This window comes from Balaenoptera physalus (assembly GCF_965194825.1).
Source record: "Balaenoptera physalus genome assembly, chromosome: 17".
Classification (NCBI taxonomy): domain Eukaryota; kingdom Metazoa; phylum Chordata; class Mammalia; order Artiodactyla; family Balaenopteridae; genus Balaenoptera; species Balaenoptera physalus.
Window position 1 is genome coordinate 84,337,659 of NC_138895.1, and position 19,391 is coordinate 84,357,049.

Genomic DNA, 19,391 nt, shown 5'->3' on the forward strand with positions numbered 1-19,391 from the left:
CCATCCTTGGGCAGACAGGCCAGGCCACTGGGAGTGCTGCGGGCGCAGCACGGCCTGGACCCCCGAGCTGGCCCTGGGGGCCTGGGGTGAGCTGGCATGGCCTTCGTGTTCCGTGCACACAGCCTCCTCTAATCTCAGCTGTCCCCAGGGCCCAGGGTGTAGTAGGCCCATTGTCACAGGAGGTGACTGAGCTCCGTGGAGATGTATGGGTGCCAGCAGGCCCCGGGGCACCCCACTCCTACACACTCGGGAAGACCCAGCCTGGGTAGGCAGGCTGTCTGAGCTCCACATGCCCTCTTCCCCAGCCTCCGCTTGCTGCTGCGGCAGCCCTGGGCTGGACAGGCATACTCGCCCGTGGAGAAAACTGGATTGCAACCCCAGTTTCCTCCCCATCCTGGGGGTGTGGGGCGGGGGTGATGCCTACAGGGTCTCAGGGAATATTCTGGAAGCGGGGTCAGATTTTCCTTGGGCTGAGGAATGGGTCCTGCCTGGTCCGACATGCAGGAAGGCTGGCCTAGGATGCATTTCTCCCCCTAATTCTCTGTTTTCCCATCTGTGAAATGGGTCAAAATGGCCCTGGGTGAGAACAAGGCTCAGGGGCCAGAACACGCCTGGTTCCACCCAGCTGCCTGAAGGCAGTCTGTGGGCTCTCAGCGTCCAGAAGAAAAGAGGTCGTCTCCAGCCTCACCTTATTTATTTTTGACAAGTTTGGTGGAGGAGGGCAGAGAGTGCCCTGAAACGGTTCTCTCCCCTAGGGTCCCACGAGTAACCTGAGGCCCAGTGAGCTTGGGCCATGGGGGCGTGCCAGCAGCGCTGACCGCCAGCAGTGCCAGGCTCTTCAGGAAAGGAGGTGGCCCAGGATTATGGCCCCCTAGGGACTAGGGCCCCAGCACTGAGCCTGGCAACCCCCATAGAATTACAGAGGTCATGGAAACAGCAGTAGCTGGGGTGGGCAGCCCCGATGGTGTCTGGGTCAGCGGCCTCGCAGGAGCTGGAGCAGGAACTGGTCACCACGGGGCTGTGGTTGAAGGGGAACTCTGCCGGGGAGGGCAGCCATCAGAGACTGGTCCCCACCGCCCAGCGCCTTCTTCAGCCGCCCTGGCCTCCATGCACTTGACCGTGCCCTTCCTGCCTCTTCCCATGCTACCCTGAGACCCCTAAACTAACTGCCGCCCTGGGAAGTTACCCTGTTGGGGTCTGTGATGTGGCCCTGAGATGGGAGCTGGGAGCCCGAGGCTGATGCAGCCCCACAGAGCCAACCTGCGGGCCCCCAGCCTCACCTGACTCCACCGTCAGCTGCGAGGTCTTGCACGCTGTGTCCTCCGGCTTGCAGTTAGTAATGGTCTTGCTCAAAAGAAGGGCCCTGGGCTGCTCACAGGTGACGCATCTTAAGGCCTCACCTGGGAGAGGGATAGGGACAGACCCTCATCATCTGGCCTTGAGACCCATCCTGGACACAGGAGGAAGGGCTGGAGAAGAGGCCAGGGATGGTCCAGCCCCTGGGCCGTTCCCCACGGATCCACCTGGAGCATCTTCTCCTGTCCCTCCCTGGGAGAGTGGCTCGCCCTACTGAGCCCCTTCAGGCCCAGGCCACCGAGTGCAGGCTTGAACACTGCGACCCTCTACCCGAGCCTTGGTTTGCCTTCCTGGAGAGCGGGCTGTGACCCCTGTCCTGGGTGAAGCCAGGCTCAGGACCGGGCAGCTCATTTAGGGTGAGGGAAGGTGAGCCCAGTGGGGGACCTAAGGAAGCCTTCCCCTCAAAGCCCCCCAGTGGCCCCCTCCCCACTGAGGAGGTGGGCCAAGCGAGGACCAGAGACAGGGCCCCTTGCCAGCCGGCCGCACTCACCCAAGCTCACGGTCAAGGCCGAGGTGAGATGCAGCGGCAGCAGGGCCCTGGGAAAGGCCGTTCCCTGTGCTCCTGAGCCGGGAGGGCGGCCGCCTGTGCCGGCCTCCGGTGGGGATTTATAGCCAGCCCTTGGGCCCCCATCTGGGTGGCACAGGGCAGAACTGGGAGGCGGTTGGCCGGAGGGTGCGTGGCCGCCAGCGCACGCACAGGCCCTGAGGGAGCGGCACCCCGCGGCGCTGGAGGCTGCCCTGGCCCCTCCCTGCAGCCCGGCCTGTTCTTGCCACACAGGAACTGCAGGCCTGTTTGTCAGGCTCCGGCCTGGACTGATGTCCATCTCAAACCCAACCAGGCCAAGGTCCATCTACTCCACTCCGAGACGTCCTCTACCTGGTGCATACCTGACCCAGGGACCCACCAGAGCAGAGGCCCGGAGGTGGGGTGTCAGGTCAGGTGCAGAGGAGGTGAGTGCCTGGTGAGGGGGTGGGTGTGGGCCCACCAGGCCCCCTTTTGGGCTGATGAGGGTGGTGCCAGGACCAGCCGCCTCATCACTGCCAACCCCTTCCCCACGAATGGCCTTTAGACCAAGCCTGGGCCTCCTGGTTCTAGACCCCAGACAAGAGGGCTCTGCCCCCCCCGCCCCAGGCTCCTGGATCTTCTTCAGTGCCCACCTCCACTGCACACTCCCATCTCCACGCCTTTGCCTGTGCTCTGCTTCTCACTGAGCAGCCTCTCTGGTCTCCCGTCGTAGCCTCCAATCTCCCCAGTCCAGGTGCTTCTCACCCAGAGTCCTTTCTGGTTTCTCTGTCCTCTGAGGGCTCAGTGAGTGGTTGTGTGGATGGATGGATGGGTGGGTGGGTGAGTGGATGGATAGATGGGAGGATGCACGGATGGATGGTTGAAAAGACAGGTGGGTGGATAGACGACGTTTGAGAGAGTGGGTGCGTGGAGGGAGGAATGAGTGGATAGACGCTGCATGGCGGGGGGGCTGGCTGGTGGGAAAGGGGGGTGGATGAAAGAACAAGTGGACGGGTAGGTGGTGGATGAAATGGTGTATGCCATGTGGATGGTGGAGGGGGGCCGGCTGCAGGGTAGGTAGGGAGTTACCCCCAGTCTCGGGGCAGGATGGCATGCTGGGAGGAGCTCGGGGCTGGCACCCGGGAGGCCTGGGTCTGGGCTTTGCTGCCGTCTCCACGTGTGGCCTTGGGGTGACTCTCATCCCTCTGGACTGGATTTCTGTTTGTATGATGGGACTAGGGACCCTGGGCAGTTGTGAGGGCAGAAGTGACCTGGCCACGTGGACTGAGAGATGGCTGCAAGGAAACAGGGCGGGGGCGTTGTTTGCAAAGGGAGAGACTGTGGCTAATGCAAGTCGGACCATCAAGTCGCGCACGGCAGGTGCGGCACAGACAGCAGCAGGACGGCCCTCCCCTGGGGCTTGGTCCGCGAGCGCACTAAGGACTTGGTGAGAGGACCCGGGGAGCATCTGGTCTGGAGCCTCGGGGACTGAGTGGGTCCCTGCTCCCCCGACCTCCCGTGCGACCAGGTCTGCTCATGAGCCACCCTGACCCCCTTCCTTTATGTGTAGACCGGGCAGAGGATCATCGACCCAGAGGGCAGCTGTGAAGACTTGCCCGTGAAGGTCACAGTGGAGGTGGACGTGGAACAGCGGTGGGGTGGGCGTGCCGAGAAGCAGGCTGGTCTGGGCTCCAGGTCGGGGGACCCCGTGTGCTGTCGGGGGAGGCTGCCTGGAAAGGGCCTGCGCCCCGGCTCTGAAGGAGCCGGAAGACCTCGGAGGTGGAGGCTGGCAGGGAGGGCGCTGCCGGGGCGGCAGCGGGGTAGTGGCCAGGAAGGGCACGCAGCCTTCCCGTGTTTGCCTGTAGGGCTGTGTGTGTGTGTGTGTGTGTGTGTGTGTGTGTGTGTGTGTGTGTGTGTGTGTGTGTGTGTGTGTGTGTTTACTGAGTCTCAGTCCAGGCTTTAAGGCCAAGTGACCCTCCGCTGTCCTCATTTTTGTGAGAGGCGCGAGAAGAGCCAGGTGAGAGGTGTGATGCGTGACTGGGGGCAGCGTCTCCCCCTTGACAAGCTCAGCGCTGTCACAGCCCCCGATGTGGCATCCAAGACAGCGTGTGAACGTTCCTGGCCTCCCAGCCCAAGGGTCCGCCCAAGGCAGGGGGTCTGCGGGGGTCCTGCTGGCTGGGAGCTGGCTCGGATGGCAAGTCTTACCCACAGGAAGCAGAGGTGTGGAGTTGCCAGGGTCCGAGGAACAGGGGGCCTTCTAGGCCACCACCGGTCTCTTCTCCCACGGGCCTGGGGTGCCCTCGGTGGCACCCGACCATGAGTCCTGGCTGCTGCCTTCCTCCCTCCAGGAGCAGGAGGCCCTTAAAGGGGGTGATGGCTGACAGTGGGGCTCTCTGGACCCAGGGTTGCAGGCTGGGGGACACCCTGTGGTGCAGAAGGAAGGCTACACAGCCCCATCTCAACTTGGCTGGAGACGCTGGGTGCTGGGCGCCCCTCCCAGATCCCAGGGGCCCACTCACCCAGGGGCCTAGGAGAAGCTTCTGGAGCAGGGCAGGGCAGGGTGGTGGGGCAGAGAGGAGGGGGCGTCCCAGGGTACCTAGGGCCTGTCTCCTGCCCTCCCCTGGGTCCATCCTTCCTCAAGTGCCTGGGTCTGTGCTGAGTGCTTATAGGACCGTGTATACGTGTGTGTGTGTGTGTGGTCGGGGAGTGGTTTGAGAGGCCTGTCGGATGGGTGGCTCTCTGGGGAGATGGTCTGGAGCTTTGGAGCTGGCCCAAGGCCAAGGTGAAACAGAGCTCCCTCCTGCACTGGAGCTTGGGCTGCCCTGGGCAGCAGGGAGTGGGGCTTGGTGAGGCGGGGCCAGGGGAGCTTTCCGGGGTGGGCCCGGAGAAGGCTTGCAGCCTGTCCCCCAGCCTGCGCCTCTCAGCGCCCTCCACCGCACGACGCAGGGGACCACGTCACCACAGGCCTGACCACGGGGTAAAGCCCTGTTCAGGGGCCAGGCCAGTGAGCCTTGGGACGCTTCATGGAGTCATCCCAGGTCCTGGGCCGCTTGCCCCCCTAGACCTACCTTCCACCTGGCCTGGCCTGCCCTCCTCTACCAGCCAATGTCTCTGTCATTCAAGGGCAGCCCTAATGCCCCCTCCTCCAAGAAGCCCCCCAGATCCAGTCCTGGTGGATGTGGTGCTCCCCCTGCCCGTGGGGCTCCCAGAGCCCCCGAGGCCAGGAGGGCAGAGACCTGCCTGGTTGGTGGGGGTGTCCCAGGGCTATTGACCGTCCTTGTCCCCACGTCACAGGGAGATGGAGGGCACACGGACAGACGGGGCAGCAGTGTGGGCGAAGAGAGAGCTCCCAAGAGAGCCTGGGCGGCTGGGCCGGGCAGAGGTGGACGGAGAGATGGATGGAAGGGCTAGAAGGGCTGAGGGGGACATGGCCTAGGTGACGGAGCCTGAGACACAGCGGGCGGCCCTCCCCATGCCAGCGGGCAGGTCCGCTCCCAGAAAAGAGATTCAGGAGGCCTGGTGCGGCCGTGGGCCACGATTGCTCAAAGGCCCAGGGCAGGCGCCCCGTCCACGTAGCACAGGTCAGTGTTGCAGCAGGACACGGGCTGGGTCCAGCCGATGCCATCCATGTCCGAGGGCACGCACTTGCTGGCACAGGACTTGGTCACCGCGGAGCCCCCCCGGAAGGGGGACGCTGGGGGTACGGGGGCACCGGCGTCAGGCTGGCCTATGACCCCGCCCTCCACGGCCTCCAAGCCCCAGCCCGGCTGTCTCCTGCAGCATCCACTCTGGGGTCACCACCCCCGTCTCAGTCCCTCCGTGACCCAGCCCCTCCTCCTGTCCACCACCATTGCGCAGCACTCGTGGTGATTCGCTCCAGATGCCCCGTGGGATGAGGCCACTCCTCCCCCAGCGACTCCCCAGCCAGGCTGAAGATTGTTCCCATCGCAAGAAGGACAGGGAGGAACGAGGGAGGGAGGGAGGAACGAGGGAGGGAGGGAGGCCGGCTGCTTGGACCCAAAGCCCTTTCTGGAACTGACGAAGGTGGCGACTGCTCTCTGCCCACGGGGTGCCTGGCCTGGAGGCAGCTCTGACCCTGGGACCCCAGCCCCGCCCTACCCGGCCCCACTGCCCCATCTCCAGGGAGCAGAGCGTGGTCTTGCACATGGTTCTGTGGGCATTGCAGGTCGTGGTGGTGACTCAGCTGGACACGTTGGTGGGCTCAGGACTGTTGTAGCATTGCAAGGCCACCACTGGGGAAGGAGTGGAGAGGGAAGGGTCAGGCAGGCCCTGGCCCTCCCAAGCCCTCTGACCAGAAGGCCCAGGTTTGAGGGGGACAGCTCCACCCAGGGTCCAGTCACCCACCGACCAAAACTCAGGGAAGATTCAAGAGCTTCGAGCTGGGGTCCCCGAGTCCTGAGGCCGACTATGCCCCTGGAGGGGCCAAGGCCAGGCAGGGATGAAGCAGCTTTGGGAGCACTGGGGAGGCGCGGGGAGACAGAGGCACTGGGGCCCCTGCAGTAAAGGGCCTGGCAGGGGCAGGCGGGTCACCCCTGGCATCCTCATCAGCAAAATGCAGGACTGAAGGGCTGCAGAGGGGATCAGGGATCAGGCAAGGAGGTATGTGGCGTGCAGGGTGGGCCGGGCTGGGCCCGGTGTGCCCGCTGGTGGAAGCTTAACAAGGGAGGGGAGAAGAGCCACGGTCCAGTGGGACCCAGGCCGGTCAGGGCGCAGGGTGGTGGGGTGGCGGGGGGCTTAGGGCACACAGGCTGCTCCTCTTCCCTCCAGCCCCAGTGCCCCACCCCTACCATGGCAGCCCGAGCCGCCCATGTGCACAGTGAGGCCCCTCCACCCCCGCTGACTGTTGCTGTGTCTCTCGGGATGACCTCAGTTTTCCCCTCTGGGAAATGGGCAGAACCATCTGGCTGGGGCCCACCCAACCCAGCTCCTTTTCTGGTTGGGGGTGGGCCCCCCAAGGACCTGGGATGTCTCTCAGACCCCCAGTTTCCCAGTATGTCTGGTTTGCTTCCCTCTTCTCCACCTCCTGCTCCCCCCACCCCCCGGTGCCTCCCTGTTGTCCGCAAGGCCCCTCCTGAGACCTGCCCCCGCACCATGGCCCGGGAGCCGGGGAGCGTGATTCTGACCCTGCCCGCCCGCCCCAGCAGAAAGCCCTTCCCTGGAGCCCCATGCTGACGAAGGGCTGTTCTCCAGTGGGCACCCAGGACCTTGGCCACCAACCCCCCTGCCAGTCTCAGCCCTGGGGAGAGGCCCCTCCCCGCCACACCCCTCCTCACCCTGGCCCAGGTCGCAGGCGCCCCGTCTGCCGCAGAGCCCCACCGTGCCTGGCCCACCCCACTGCCACCTCTCCCTTCTCACACCACATCTCCTCTGCCGCTCTGCTTTCTTCCTCTCCCTCCATCCCCCCATCACCCCAGGCACTGCCTCCTCTGGCGGCCCCGCACCCCTCACCGAGCTCACAGCCGGCGGCCAGCACCAGCGCCAGCAGCGCCAGCCGTGTCCCCCAGAGTCTGGTCCCTGCAGTGCGCGGTCCTGGGCCTGCCCCGCAGGGATGGCGAACACCCGCTGCAGCCACCTGACCGGTCAGCCGAGCAGATCGGGGGACTGTGGGTGGCAGAGGCACGGAGACCCGCCCCCCGCCCACTGGGCCCCACCCGCCTCCACCTGGACACCCGCTCCTCTGTGGTCCCCCCCGCCCCTCCCTGCCCCTTCCCCATTCCTCCACCTCCCGCAGTCTGGGCCCCTCCCCGCACCCTCGTGACCCCCCTCTTAGGATTGGGGGTTCCTCCCCCGCCTCTGTAACTCCCTCGCTGAGGCTCTCTACCTTCTCCCCCCACCCCAACCTGAGACACGCCTGCGCCTGAGGAGGACGCCCAGGCCACCCGGAAGGGAGCAGCAGAGGGTGAGGGCTCTCCTGCACCCTGAGCCCTACCTCTGCCAGGCACCTGTCTGGCCTGGGGTCCCCACGCCGTTCTCCAGGGTGGATTGCTGGTCTAGCGGTTCTGCGTTCGAATCCTCCCAGGGCGCCCCAGGCCCCAGCACCCAGCTTCTTTGAGGTGGTCACGTGGGACGTAGCGATGGGGAGATGGCCGCCAGGACAACCAGCCAAAATGTGCTCACAGGCTGAAGGGGACAAAGACAGGAAAAGTGCTGGGTCAACAGGAAGGTCCTGGATGTGGGGAGGGGGAAGGGGCAGGGTCGCCTTGGGATGCTAATCCTGGCGTCCCCTGGGGGGGCAGGCACTCCTGGATCAGGGCCCAGGGGGCTGCCCCTCAGGCAGGGCTCCCCTGGCCCAACTGCAGGTCACGAAGTTGACAGGCAGGCCCCGGCCCGGGCTCAGATGGGGGAGATGTGGATTTGGGCCCTAGATTCAAGCGGCTCCAGGCACTGTGCCCCCCCCCGGGGCGGCCTGCACCTCAGCCTCGCCAGGTGTGCCCCACCTGTGACCCTGTCACCCCCTCCTCCAGGCCCCATGCTGCCCGAGCACACGCTGGGAGGGTAGGGGCGGGTTGTTGGCAGGGCTGTGCGCAGAGGCACTCGGGGCTCTGCTGCAGCCTCGCTCCACCCTCCATCTTCTACCAAAGGCTCCAGACCTCACTCCCCTCCAGACTCTGCTCCCGCTCTTCCTGCACCGGGGATGCCCTTCCCACCCCTGCCTCTCGTGGTTGAAATTCTTTCTTGGGACCGCCCGCCCCACCCCGCCACCACCCCACGGCCTTTTCTAGCCTCCGGGCATCAGCTCTATTTGGGGTCTGGTCTTTGACCCCGAGACTGGGAGGGCCTATGTCTCCCTGGGCACTGGGTCGGGGGACACCTAGCCTTCCTTAACACCCAGAATGTGTGAGACACTCCGCCTGCTGAATCTTATTTTTCTCACTACAGCCAACGATGGTACCCAGTGCTGATGCCTGGATTTTGGATGCAGGATGGGAGGCTCTTGCAGCGAGCTGACAGGCCGGTCATCCAGGGAGGGCTGGGCAAAAGCCAAGACAGCAGCCGGGCCTGTCTGATTCTGCTCTTCACCAGGCTGCCAAGCTTGATGCTGGGTGCAGCTAATCCTGGTGGTGCAGACACCACCACGCACAGCCGAGGTTCTTCCTTGGGTTGAGCCCAATTCCTTTGCTGTGGCTGGCCCAGCCCACCGCCGTCCTGCCCTCAGACCCAGGGCCCCCACCTGTTCTTTCCTCCCGGAACATACCTGGCCCTTGGGCATTAGCTCCTCCTAGAGTTTCTGCGTGACCCCTGCTGGGGAGACACAGGCTGAACCTTTCTGCAAAGTTGCTACCTACTTAGGGTGAGGAGGAATGTGCCCCAGCCAGCGTCTGGGCTGCTCTGCTTAGGGTGCCTCCCTGCTAAGAGGTCTACATCCTTCTCTCTGTTTCTCCAGGAGCCTCTGGATCAGAGATCAGCGTGCGACCAGGCTCAGGGGTCAGAGTGTGACCAGGCTCAGGGGTCAGAGTGTGACCAGGGTCAGGGCTCAGCATGTCACCAAGGTCAGGGCTCAGATTGTGACCAGTGTCAGGTCTCAGAGTGTGACCAGCATCAGGGCTCAGCGTGTGACCAGGCTCAGGGCTCAGAGTTGACCAGGGTCAGGGCTCAGCGTGTGACCAGGGTCAGGGCTCAGAGTGGGACCAGGGTCAGGGCTCAGCGTGTGACCAGGCTCAGGGCTCAGAGTTGACCAGGGTCAGGGCTCAGCGTGTGACCAGGGTCAGGGCTCAGAGTGGGACCAGGGTCAGGGCTCAGCTTGTCACCAGGGTCGGGGCTCAGCATGGGACCAGGGTCAGGGCTCCGCTGCTCCAGCTGCCCGGCATGGCCTCCTGCCCAGCCTGCCTGTGGGGTTGTCTCCTCAGAGCAGTGTCTGTGGATCCCCAAGTAGGCCAAGGGGTTTCCCTACCTGGGTTTCCACTTACCTATGCCCCTCTTGTGTCCGGCAGAGCAGACTGAGGGCCCTTAAACCCATGTTTCTAAGATGTGAAGAAACTGCACAGACAGTGTGAAGGGCTCCTGGGGCCGTGGCTGTACCTGTTTCTTCTCTCTGCAGCGCCCAGTGGGATGCCCTGACGGATTACTCCCTGTCCTAGCGGGCACTCAGGCTGCTCAGTCTGTGCTCAAAACACCGCTGTGAGGCCCTCCACTGCAGAGTCTTCACGGCCTTTAGCCACGGGCAATGGGACACACACACGGGGGCCAGATCAGTCCCTCGAGTACCGTGCTGTCTCCCTCCCGGGCAGGGCCCTCCTGGTCCAGTGGTCAGGGCTTCTTACCCCACGTCCCTCCCGTCCCAGGTGTTTGGGTGACTTCTCGGCAGCCTGCACTCAACAACACTCCAGGGACATCTTACAGCTTCACAGGCGGCACCTCCTTGCACGATTCCCGCAAGGGCACACAGCGGGCGGTGTCCCTGCCCCCTTGGCATCACTATCCTGCCATTTTTTTGCTCAAAGATTTAAAATGCTACTTCCTTCATTTTGCTCCTCTCTGATTGGAAGTGTGGTTGAATGTCTTTTCCTTTGAACGTGCTACTCACGTCCTTGCCTCTTCCTTGTGGATTTGTAGTTTTCTTTATATAGGAATGGAATCCACCTCTTTTTCGCATATAGCAAATGTTTCCTACCTTGTCTTCTTTTAGTTTTGTTTATGGCATTTTTCACGCATTTCTTTTTAGATTTGTATGTCATCATGAATCTTTCTCAATCTGAATTTTGAGTCTTGTTTTTCTTAAAATGTTTTTTCTTTTTTTTCTTTTTAACAGCTTTATTGGGTATACTTCACATACCATGCAGTTCACCCATGTGAAGTGTTTTTGGCATATTTAGAGATACGTGCAACCATCAGAGTCAGTTTTAGAATACTTTCATTGTCTCAAAAAGAAACCCCTACCCTTTGGCCGTCACCTCCAAACCCCCTGATGGGGGCCCCTGGGGGCGGAGGGTCAGCCCCCCACCTGGGTGGACCTGGTCCCCTCTCTCAGGCCCTCTTCTGGGCTGAGGCCAGTGGGTTCTCTCCCTGCCCTGCTCCTGACTTGCTGGACGCCTGGGTCAGGCTATGCCCCTCTGAGCCTGGCGCCCCCCACCTGGGCCAGGAGGGTGTGGCCAGCCCGCTCCGCACCCCCTACTCATGGGTGGCGATAGTGATACAGCGGCTGGAGCCTGCTGGGCCTCTGGACTTGTGGGAGCATCCTCCAAAGCCCTTGTACTGGTGACACTGCAAGGCTTGGACTGCAGCCACAGGCATAGGGACAGACAGACGGACACACAGACAGGGACAGAGCTGAGGGCAACTCCTGCATAATGGCACCCTCTCTTTCCACTCAGCGACGTCTCAGTGGACACTCAGCACCCGGCGGGGCTCCCATGATCCCCAGGCCATAGGCTGAGCCGGGGGAGGGAGAGGAGGCCGCCCAACCCCCGTGACCCAGCCCTGGCGGTGACAAGGGCTGTCTCTGCATTGAGCTCAGATCCCCCAGTCTTCCTGTCCTCATCCATCCACCCTGATGACCCAGGGGCAGTTCTCGGGGGTCATTGGTGAGGCCTGGGCCCCGAGCCTCACAGACTTTTCCCACAGGGCACAGACCCCCCTTCCCCAGGGTCCCTGCAAGGGGAGACAGTGGGCAGATCCCAGAAACAGTTGGGAGGGGGAGCGCCAGGCTTGGGCCGGGGCTGTCCAGGTGCTTCCTCTGTCCATCTCATTTAGGGCCATGGGGCTGGTGAGGCAGGTGCTGACCCAGGTGGGAAAACGGGTGAGGGCTGGGGGAGTGGGCTGGTTGGGATTGGATTGGGGGGGCCCAGCTGGTTTTGTTCAGGCATCTGGGTGGGTGGAGATGCCACCCCAACTCGGGGGTCGGTGGGGAGATGACGAGGCCAGGTGTGGGCAACCCCATTTTGGGGCATGTCCCCGAGGACCCCTTGAGCAGGTCTCAGGGGCAGATGCAGCCAGCGACAGTGGATATGGGCGGAGCCAGAGAAGACTGCAGTGATGGGAGTGGGAAAACTGCCTCCAGAATAAGGCCGGACCGGAAAGGGGAGAGGCCTGGATCCTCCCTGGGGGGGAGGAAGGAGGAAGGCAGGAGAGGGTCGACCCAGGAGCAGGCCAAGACATCAAATTCAGGTGGGTGGGGTCACTGCTGGACTGGGAAGGCCTGTGGGGGTGGGGGAAGGAGGGGTCAAGCCAGGGGCAGGGCGCTGAGCGGTCCGCACCTCTTGCAGGGACGAGGACAGGGTGAGGGCTCAGCTGATGGGCCCGCAGGTCTGGGGTGGGGGGGCGGTTGGGCAGAGGGTAGGAGCTGGTGGACGGGAGGGCCAGTGCCTCAGGAAAGGGGGCGCGGGGGCAGGAAGTGGGCTCCCCCAAGGTGGGAGTCACAGCTCAGTGGTGGCCGAGATCGGAGGGACAGGCTTAGAGCCAGCGGGGAGGGCTGGAGAGGAGGTGGCCCTGAGCCCTGGACTCACCCAGCTCCAGGTTCAAGGCAGCGGCCAGCAGGAGCCCAGGGAGCAGCCTCATGTCCTCCTGGGGAGAGGCCTGGCTCCCAGGGCGCCCGGGCTGCTGTCTTACACCAGCTGCTGCTCTGCCCCGCCCCAGAGGCCAGCTCAGCCGAGGAACTGGACTGGGGCCTGGTCCCCAGGCTCGATGGCTGTGTGGCCTCCGGAGAGCCTCATTTAATTCCATAAACCTCTTTCCTGGTCCTCAAATGATACGACTGTAGATCACGTAAGATGGCGTGGCACACGATGAACCCTCAGCGCACAGCCTCTGGCCTCCCGGGTGAACAGGAATGAGGGTCTGGCTCAGGCCTGGGGGCCTAGCCCCTGGCCCTAAACATGCAAACAAAGCTTAGGGCCCGCCAAAACCAGAAGCCTCACCAGCACGGCCCCCTGCGGGGCCCCCTGCGGTGAGTTAGCGGAGCAGCTGCCCTCCAGAGCCACAAAGCACGGTCCTCAGCATTCCTGTCTGTCAAATGGGCCTCCCTCCAGAAGTGGTGGTTCTGCACTGTCTGCCCCCTGGGAGTGACGAGGGACCCTGGTCACGATCGTGACTGTACTGCAGGGCCCAGGACCTGTGGGAGTTCGTCCAGTGCTGGGGGGCGGGGAGCAGAAAGGCCCTTGGTATTAAGAGAGGCCCCATGATGGGTGAGAGCCCAGAAGGACCCTCCTGAGAGCAGGAGCCAGACTTTGTGGGAGCGATGCACCAGCCAAGCCATTCTGCCAAAATGGGAGGTGCACCGTGCGGGCAGTGTGGGTGGCTGTCTGAAGGGGGCCGGCCCTGCCGGCCCAGAGGCCCTTGTCTGCCCTGGCAGCCCGAGTGGCTTTTGTCCATTCCTCTATCTGGTGGGCTCCTGTGGGCAGTCGGTCTCAGACCCCGCTCCCAGGCAGAGAGGAAGAGCCGGGTGGTGGGGGGGTTCCTGGGGTCCCACCTCCCCCACCAGCCCCGTCAGCCTTCCCCCAGGGGTCCGCTGGGTGAGGTGGTGGGCCTGCCTCGCTCCCAGGGAACCAGAACTGGGGCCGCTCCCGTGAACCCTGGGAGTCCTCCTGCCTCTCCTGTCTGGCTCCCCTCCCGTGGGTCATCCCCTGCCCTGGGCCAGGGCTGGTTCGAGGTCAAGACTGGGTGACCCAGGGTGGGCGGGAGCCTAGGACAGACAGAGCCAGCAGGACCGGCAAACCAGACCACTGAGTGGAGGTGAGCGCAGGAGGGGTGGCTGGTGGGACAGAAAGTCGACACATGTATTCAACCATTTATTCACTAGCTCGAGGAGGTGCAAACGAGACCTCTCTGGGAGGCCGTGTGAGGGAGGGGGGCCATGGCCTGAAGTCGATGCCCATGCTGGGTAGGGTCAGGAAGTGGACAGAAAGGGCACCATCCGTCCGTCTGTCCATCCGTTCATCCATCTGTCCACCCGGTGCCTTCTGTGTGCCAGGCCCCAGACTGGGCAGTTACGCCCCAGCCTGGTGGGCGCTATTGTCCCCATTTTATTAGCAAGACAACAGAGGCTCAGAGATGTGAACGACAAGCTCCAGATCAGCCTGAGGGACAGGATCCAACAAAATTTGGGGGAGGGGGAGAGATGAAAAAGAAAGGGACCTCTCACTTTCTTTTTATCTTTCTCAGAGGTTTAGAATCATGAAAAAAATACACGTTCATCACCACAAATCAGATGTTACAAAGGGAGGTGAGAAGCAGCTGTCCAGCCTCCCCTGTGCACGTCCGCCTGCACCGGGGCCGCAGCTGTGTTCCAGGCAGATGGACGGCACAGGAGTCCATGGAGGTGCCACCACACAGTCAAGCAGCCGCTCCTGAGACAGGCAGGCTGCTTCCAGATCTGAAACGTCACGAAGAGCCGCGAGAAAGAGCCTGGGCCTCTCCGCCTGCTGAGCGGGCTCTCGTTTCCGTTGGGGCCCCACGATCCTGACACAGGTGGGGAAGGGGTCTGGGCCAGGTGAGCTCGGAGTGCCTGGCACCCCTCTGCCCTCCTCTGTGCTATTCCACCCCTGGCCCAGCACCCAGACACAGGGCTGGACGCCCTGACTCTGTCCTTCATGGCTTCTCAAACCTCCTGGTGCTGATTTTCTCTCTTTCCTGACCCTAAGCTGTTATAATTATTTCACATGCTAAAATCCTCTTAAATTTATAAACCCACCTTCTCAGCTTCCCCTTCCTCTCCCAGCTGATGGGAGAAGCGACTGCAGGGTGGGGCAGGGGTGCAGTGGGGGCGGGGGACAAGAAGTCCCACCTGGCTTGGGCAACTACTTCACCTCTCTGTGCCTCAGTTTCCTCATCTGTGAAAGGGGCATGATAACGGCTCCTACCTTGCAGGGTTGTCTTGCAGTGCTTAGAGCCACAACTGCAGGGAAACGGGCAGATGTTAGTTACTAACCTCATGGACAGTCAGTTGGGACAAGTTGACTTGTTTGATTTCCAAAGGCCCTACTGGTGCGTTCCCCTGATTTTGCAGTGCCACACACTCCCCACTAAGGGGCCCGGCCAGGGCGTGAGCATAACACCTTAGGTGTGTCTGTGCCGAGTTTCGACCACAGCCGGGCCAGGCAGAACCCAGTCTGTGGAGGTGGGACGCGCAGCATGGTCCCCGGTGCTGGGGGTGGTGCCATGGGTATTGGGATGGGACCAGGTCAGGGTGGAGGAGGGTTGGACAGATGCAGGCGAGAGGCAGGTTGTGAGAAGCTCCCCCAACACCAAGCACACCCAGCTGCTGGATCCCTGATCTCAGTGACCCCAGAGCCCACAGGGGGCCAGGCAGGGCTCTACTCCATCCCCGCCAGGACAGGAGGGAGGGAGGGAGGGAGGACCCGATCTAGCCGAGGAGCCACCGGACCCAGGACAAAGTGCTTGCACAAGCAGGGCAGTGACAGTGCTTCCCAGGCCTCTCCTGCTGAGTCAGGAGGGCAGTCTGCCCACGGCTGCCCTCCCTCCCAGGAAGCATCTGGAGCTGCAGTGGCCCTGCAGCCAATTCTGCAGGGAGTGTGGTCACTTCCCTGAGGTGGACCACTCCTGGAAGTCTTTGGGTGGAGGAGCTGGGGGTGGGGTCTGGCTTCCCCCCAGCCTCCCCCAGGGAGGGGCTCACACCACACTGGGCATCAGGGGGAGGGACCACCTGGCCGGCTGTCTGGGGTTCGGTCCTTCTGCTTCTTGGCCCTCTGGGAAGCCTGACCCAGGCCTGCCTAAGGACCTCCTACCCGGGCTCCCCCAGGGCGACCTGATCCCCTGAGGTCTGGCGGTCCCAGAGGGAAGCTCTCAAGAGGGAATTTCCAGCACAGGTCCCTCTGACAGGGGCCATGCTTAGGGGCCAAGGGCTTCTGAGTTCCAGGGACAACCCCCCACGTGGGCACCTGCCACCATCCTGCACACTTGGGTGCCAACCTGAAGGGGCTCCTTGGTCCCTCCCCAGACACTGGAGCTGGGGGCACTGGTCAGCTGAGGAGGCCTCAGGCGCTGTGTGACCCCCGGCACAACGCTGCGCCTCCTGACTGGCCTCACTGGAAGGAGGGCCCGGCTCCCCGGGCCACCCGGATCCAGAACAGCAGACGCTGGGCAGACCCGGGCTTCCCCAAGCTGGCCAAGGGTGGGGCTCACCTAGGGTGGGTGCCTTTTAAATGATGCCCTTTCTTGGGTCTCTGGGGGTCCCAAGGCCCAGCTTGACTCGGGGCACCTGAGAGCCACTCCCTAAGCTGAGGCTGGAACGCTCCAGCCAGAGCGGACCTCCCGCCCTCCCCGTGGGCAGAGTCAGAGGTCGAGGGGTCCGCGAAACCCTTTGGGGCCAAGGCCAGCGCACCCGGCACTCGTTCAGTCGGGATCCTGCTGCCGACAGGATACCAGTCAAGCCGCTGCGAGGGGCGAGGGGATCCCGGCTGCGCGGGGAGGGAGCGTGGCCCTTTACACCCTCCTTTCCCGACCCGTCCTCCCCTCCTCCCCCGGACCTCCCCACTCCCTCTCCCCTCCCCTCTTTTCCTGACCCCAGTCCCCCTCCCTTCCCTGACCCCTCCTCCCCTCCTTCCCCGGACCCTGCCTCCCCCTCCCCTCCGGCGGACCGAGCCCACCCCTGCCCGGCGCGGCCCCGAGCGTCCACCAGAGGGCGCCCCGCTCCGGTTCAAGGATGCACCGCCCCCGCCCCCGCCCCGGCGAATCCTCGGCGCCCCCCCCCCACCTCCCCCGTAAAGAGGCGCACTCCGCCAGGGCCTGCTTAGGGCTGAAGGCCAGGCTTCGGGTGGCCACCGCTCTGCTCCCTTCCCTCCTGGCCCAAAATAGTCCTGGGATCAGCTCTCAAGCTCGACCAAATATAGCCTGGCCTCTCCAGGCTCAGGCCTTGCGCAGGGGCCCAGCGCCGGGTCTGGAGGGGCCTCAGGGGCCTCTTTAGACTGAGCCACTTCCTCCCCTGCCAAGGGCTGCCTAGACACGAGGGGACGGCCGACGGGGGGGTGGGCACAGGGCTTCCCCGATCGGCCCGCCATGCCACACGTGCCCTGGGCAGCCCTCCTGGGGCCGTGGAGAGCCTTCTTCCTAGGACTGTTCCCCACCCCCTAGGTCCCTAATCTCCCCTCCCCCTCCAGCACACTTACACACCTTCACATCAGTGTTCACCGGCCAACTGAAGATCCCCCATAAACAGCACACCGTGCCCACACCCCCATCCTTGGATAGAGGAGGGGGCTGAGCTGCCCCATCAAAGCCAGATGCCTTGGGAGGTGTGGTCCCACATCGGCCTTCTGAAAACAACAGGTCATGACCTGGAAGCAGACCCCAGGGTGGCTGGGGGAGGTCAAGAGTCCTCTTGCAGACACTCCTGGATGCGGCTGGGTGGGTCTGGGGAGGGCGGGGGTGGTGGTGCACGGGGAGAGGGTGGGGCCTTGCTGCTGAGCACTTTGCCCTTGAGTCTGTGGAGGGCGGAACGGGGCTTTAGAGCAGACCCCAGAGGGTGGCCAGGAGTACAAGGGCCAGGGTTGCAGGGGCCGCGAGGCCAGCGCCGTTACAGAGGTCGTACTGGCAGCACGAAGTGGTGGACGCGTGCTTGGAGTAGCCATCGTACACGGTCTCAAAGCAGCTGGGCACACATGACTTGCTCACCTTCATCCTGGTCGGGGTGTAGTCTGCAGAGGGATGGGGAGGTGGGCCAGGACCCTGAGGGGCCAACCCCCAGCATGCAGGGCCATCAGGCCAGGTTCCCCTAAGCCAGGAGCTCCCAAAAAGGATCCTGGGGCAGGCGGGAGCCTCCCTCCTCAGCCTCCCTCACACTCCCCCACCGCCGCCGTGCTCCCCAGGCAGGGCTGTGAGGGGCATCCCCGCAACTCACAAGTGCGCGTGGTCATGCAGTAGGTGACCATGGCCGGGCAGCGCACGGGGTTGAAGCAGTTCTCGCCATTGTAGGCACACACGTGGCAGTCCAGAGCCTGGGCTGGGGGCCGGGGGCCGGGGCCGGAGGGAGATGGGGGTCAGAGAACAGCGAGAGGCCCCCTCCTCCAGCCCATCAGCCCCCTGGTCCCGTCAGCTTCCCCAGGTCAGAACAGCTGGGAGGAGAGGCGGTCACTGGGATTTCTGCCCCCACCCCCTCCAGCCTGCCTGTCCCCAAAGGTGGGTCTGTCCATCCCTCTGTTCTCCATCCATCTTACCCACAGGTAGGCCCACCAAGGCCACCAGGAACAGGGCGAGCAGGGGCGCCATGGCTGGAGGTGAGAGGGCAGAGTGGGAGCAGGGAAGTGGAGAGCAGCTGGTCTTCAATTCAACTCAGGCCAGGGCTGGGGCAAGGCACAGAGGGGGTGGGACAACCCCCTGCCCTCTGGGAGCTCCTGGTCGACTGGAGGCGCTATGGCCCTGCACAGAGGGGGATGAGGACAGGTGGTCACAGCAGGGCCTGAGGGACCCACAGGCTTGGGCAGAGGAGCCCCCCAACTCAGCCTGGGAGTCAGGGAAGACTTCCTGGAGGAGGAGACACGAATGAGATGAGAAGGAAGCAGGGGTGGGGGGCCAAGGGGAGGCCAGAAGGCTGGAGGGGCCTTGAATGCGAGGCCAAACCCACAGTCTACCAGGGATGGTTGATGCAGGGGCCCAGGAGCTTGGCACCCAGCCCTCTCCCACCCAGGGCCCTGGGGCCGCGGGGTGGGTCTATCCTCACTGCTCCCCCTACCCTTTGCCCCTGGCGTGTCCCCACGTGGGCCCCCCCCCCCACTTTCTGACACTTTCAGGGCCCAGCTAGGGGCCCCTCTCCCGGAAGACCTCCAGAGCCCTGCCTGGGGTTTTGAGTCAGTACTGCAGAGCTACCGGCAGCGGAAGGCTTCGGGGCTCTGTCCAGCCTGCGGGGGAATGCGCTTTGAATGCACTCCAGGAGGGCACTTGGGCAAGACAAGAACTTCCCAGTCTGGATCTGCTGTTTGGAGCGGAGATGCCCACTCTCTCGGAAAGGGTCTGGGGGTGTGTGGAGTACGACTCCCCTCCCCGCGCGGATAGTCCAGCCCCGGGTCCCCGCCTCGGGGAACTAAATTAGACCCTCCCCTTCCCGAGAACAACAAATCCATCTTCCATGACCCATTTTCCGGGCGTGCACCTTGGGATGTTCAAGGTCTGAGCAAGGCCGGGCCTGCGGCTCCAGCTCTTCCCGCCCCCTCCCGGAGAGTCCCGGCCCCAAGACTGCGGTCCCAAGTTCGGAGGGCTGTCGGGGTGACCTCAACCATGACCTTCACCACAATGAGCCCCCGTTGCGCCTACGACTCACCCCTCGCCGGCCCTGCGAGCCCGGGTCTGACAATGCGTCTGTCCGTGAGCCCCGCCCTGACCACGCCGCGCCGCCGCCCCGCAGCAGAGCCGCCCACCGCGCGTGACCTCACCGCAGGCCCCGCCCCGCCCCGCCCCGCCCCGCCCCGCCCCGCGGCAGAGCCGCCCACCGCGCGTGAACTCACCGCGGGCCCCGCCCCGCCCCGCCCCGCCCGCGGGTTCGTCCTTCCCGCGGGGGCTGGGACCCCCCCGCCCCCCGCGGAGAGCCAACCGCGCCCAGACCTAGGCCCCCCGCAGGGACACC

General features: G+C 64.0%; 2 protein-coding genes across 11 annotated transcripts; both read right to left on the reverse strand.

Annotated features, from left to right (window-relative positions):
- Window positions 1-832: 832 nt before the first annotated feature.
- SLURP1 (secreted LY6/PLAUR domain containing 1) lies at window positions 833-11,630 on the reverse strand (the record flags this gene model as incomplete). 2 transcript variants are annotated; one of them, XM_082433468.1, is made up of 3 exons in its annotated part: window positions 833-1,037; window positions 1,281-1,400; window positions 1,847-2,207. In XM_082433468.1, 3 exons carry the CDS (start codon window positions 2,205-2,207, stop codon window positions 862-864), a joined length of 657 nt encoding a protein of 218 aa, XP_082289594.1. In that variant the 3' UTR covers window positions 833-861. The 2 variants fall into 2 exon arrangements, 1 of the variants encoding a protein (XP_082289594.1); XR_014255601.1 differs by lacking the exon at window positions 1,847-2,207 and adding an exon at window positions 7,812-11,630 and having other exon boundaries at window positions 955-1,400.
- Window positions 11,631-13,592: 1,962 nt separating this feature from the next.
- LYNX1 (Ly6/neurotoxin 1) lies at window positions 13,593-19,210 on the reverse strand. 9 transcript variants are annotated; one of them, XM_082433494.1, is made up of 7 exons: window positions 19,089-19,210; window positions 17,989-18,190; window positions 17,673-17,774; window positions 17,447-17,469; window positions 16,946-17,088; window positions 14,677-14,711; window positions 14,211-14,275 (listed from the first exon to the last, which is right to left on the reverse strand). In XM_082433494.1, the coding sequence occupies exons 2-5, from the start codon at window positions 18,038-18,040 to the stop codon at window positions 16,960-16,962; spliced, it is 306 nt and encodes a 101-aa protein (XP_082289620.1). In that variant the 5' UTR covers window positions 18,041-18,190; window positions 19,089-19,210; the 3' UTR covers window positions 14,211-14,275; window positions 14,677-14,711; window positions 16,946-16,959. The 9 variants fall into 9 exon arrangements, 6 of the variants coding, with proteins under 6 accessions (XP_082289619.1, XP_082289618.1, XP_082289617.1 ...); XM_082433493.1 differs by lacking the exons at window positions 14,211-14,275; window positions 14,677-14,711 and adding an exon at window positions 13,593-13,893; XM_082433492.1 differs by lacking the exon at window positions 14,677-14,711 and having other exon boundaries at window positions 13,593-14,275.
- Between the last annotated feature and the right edge of the window lie 181 nt (window positions 19,211-19,391).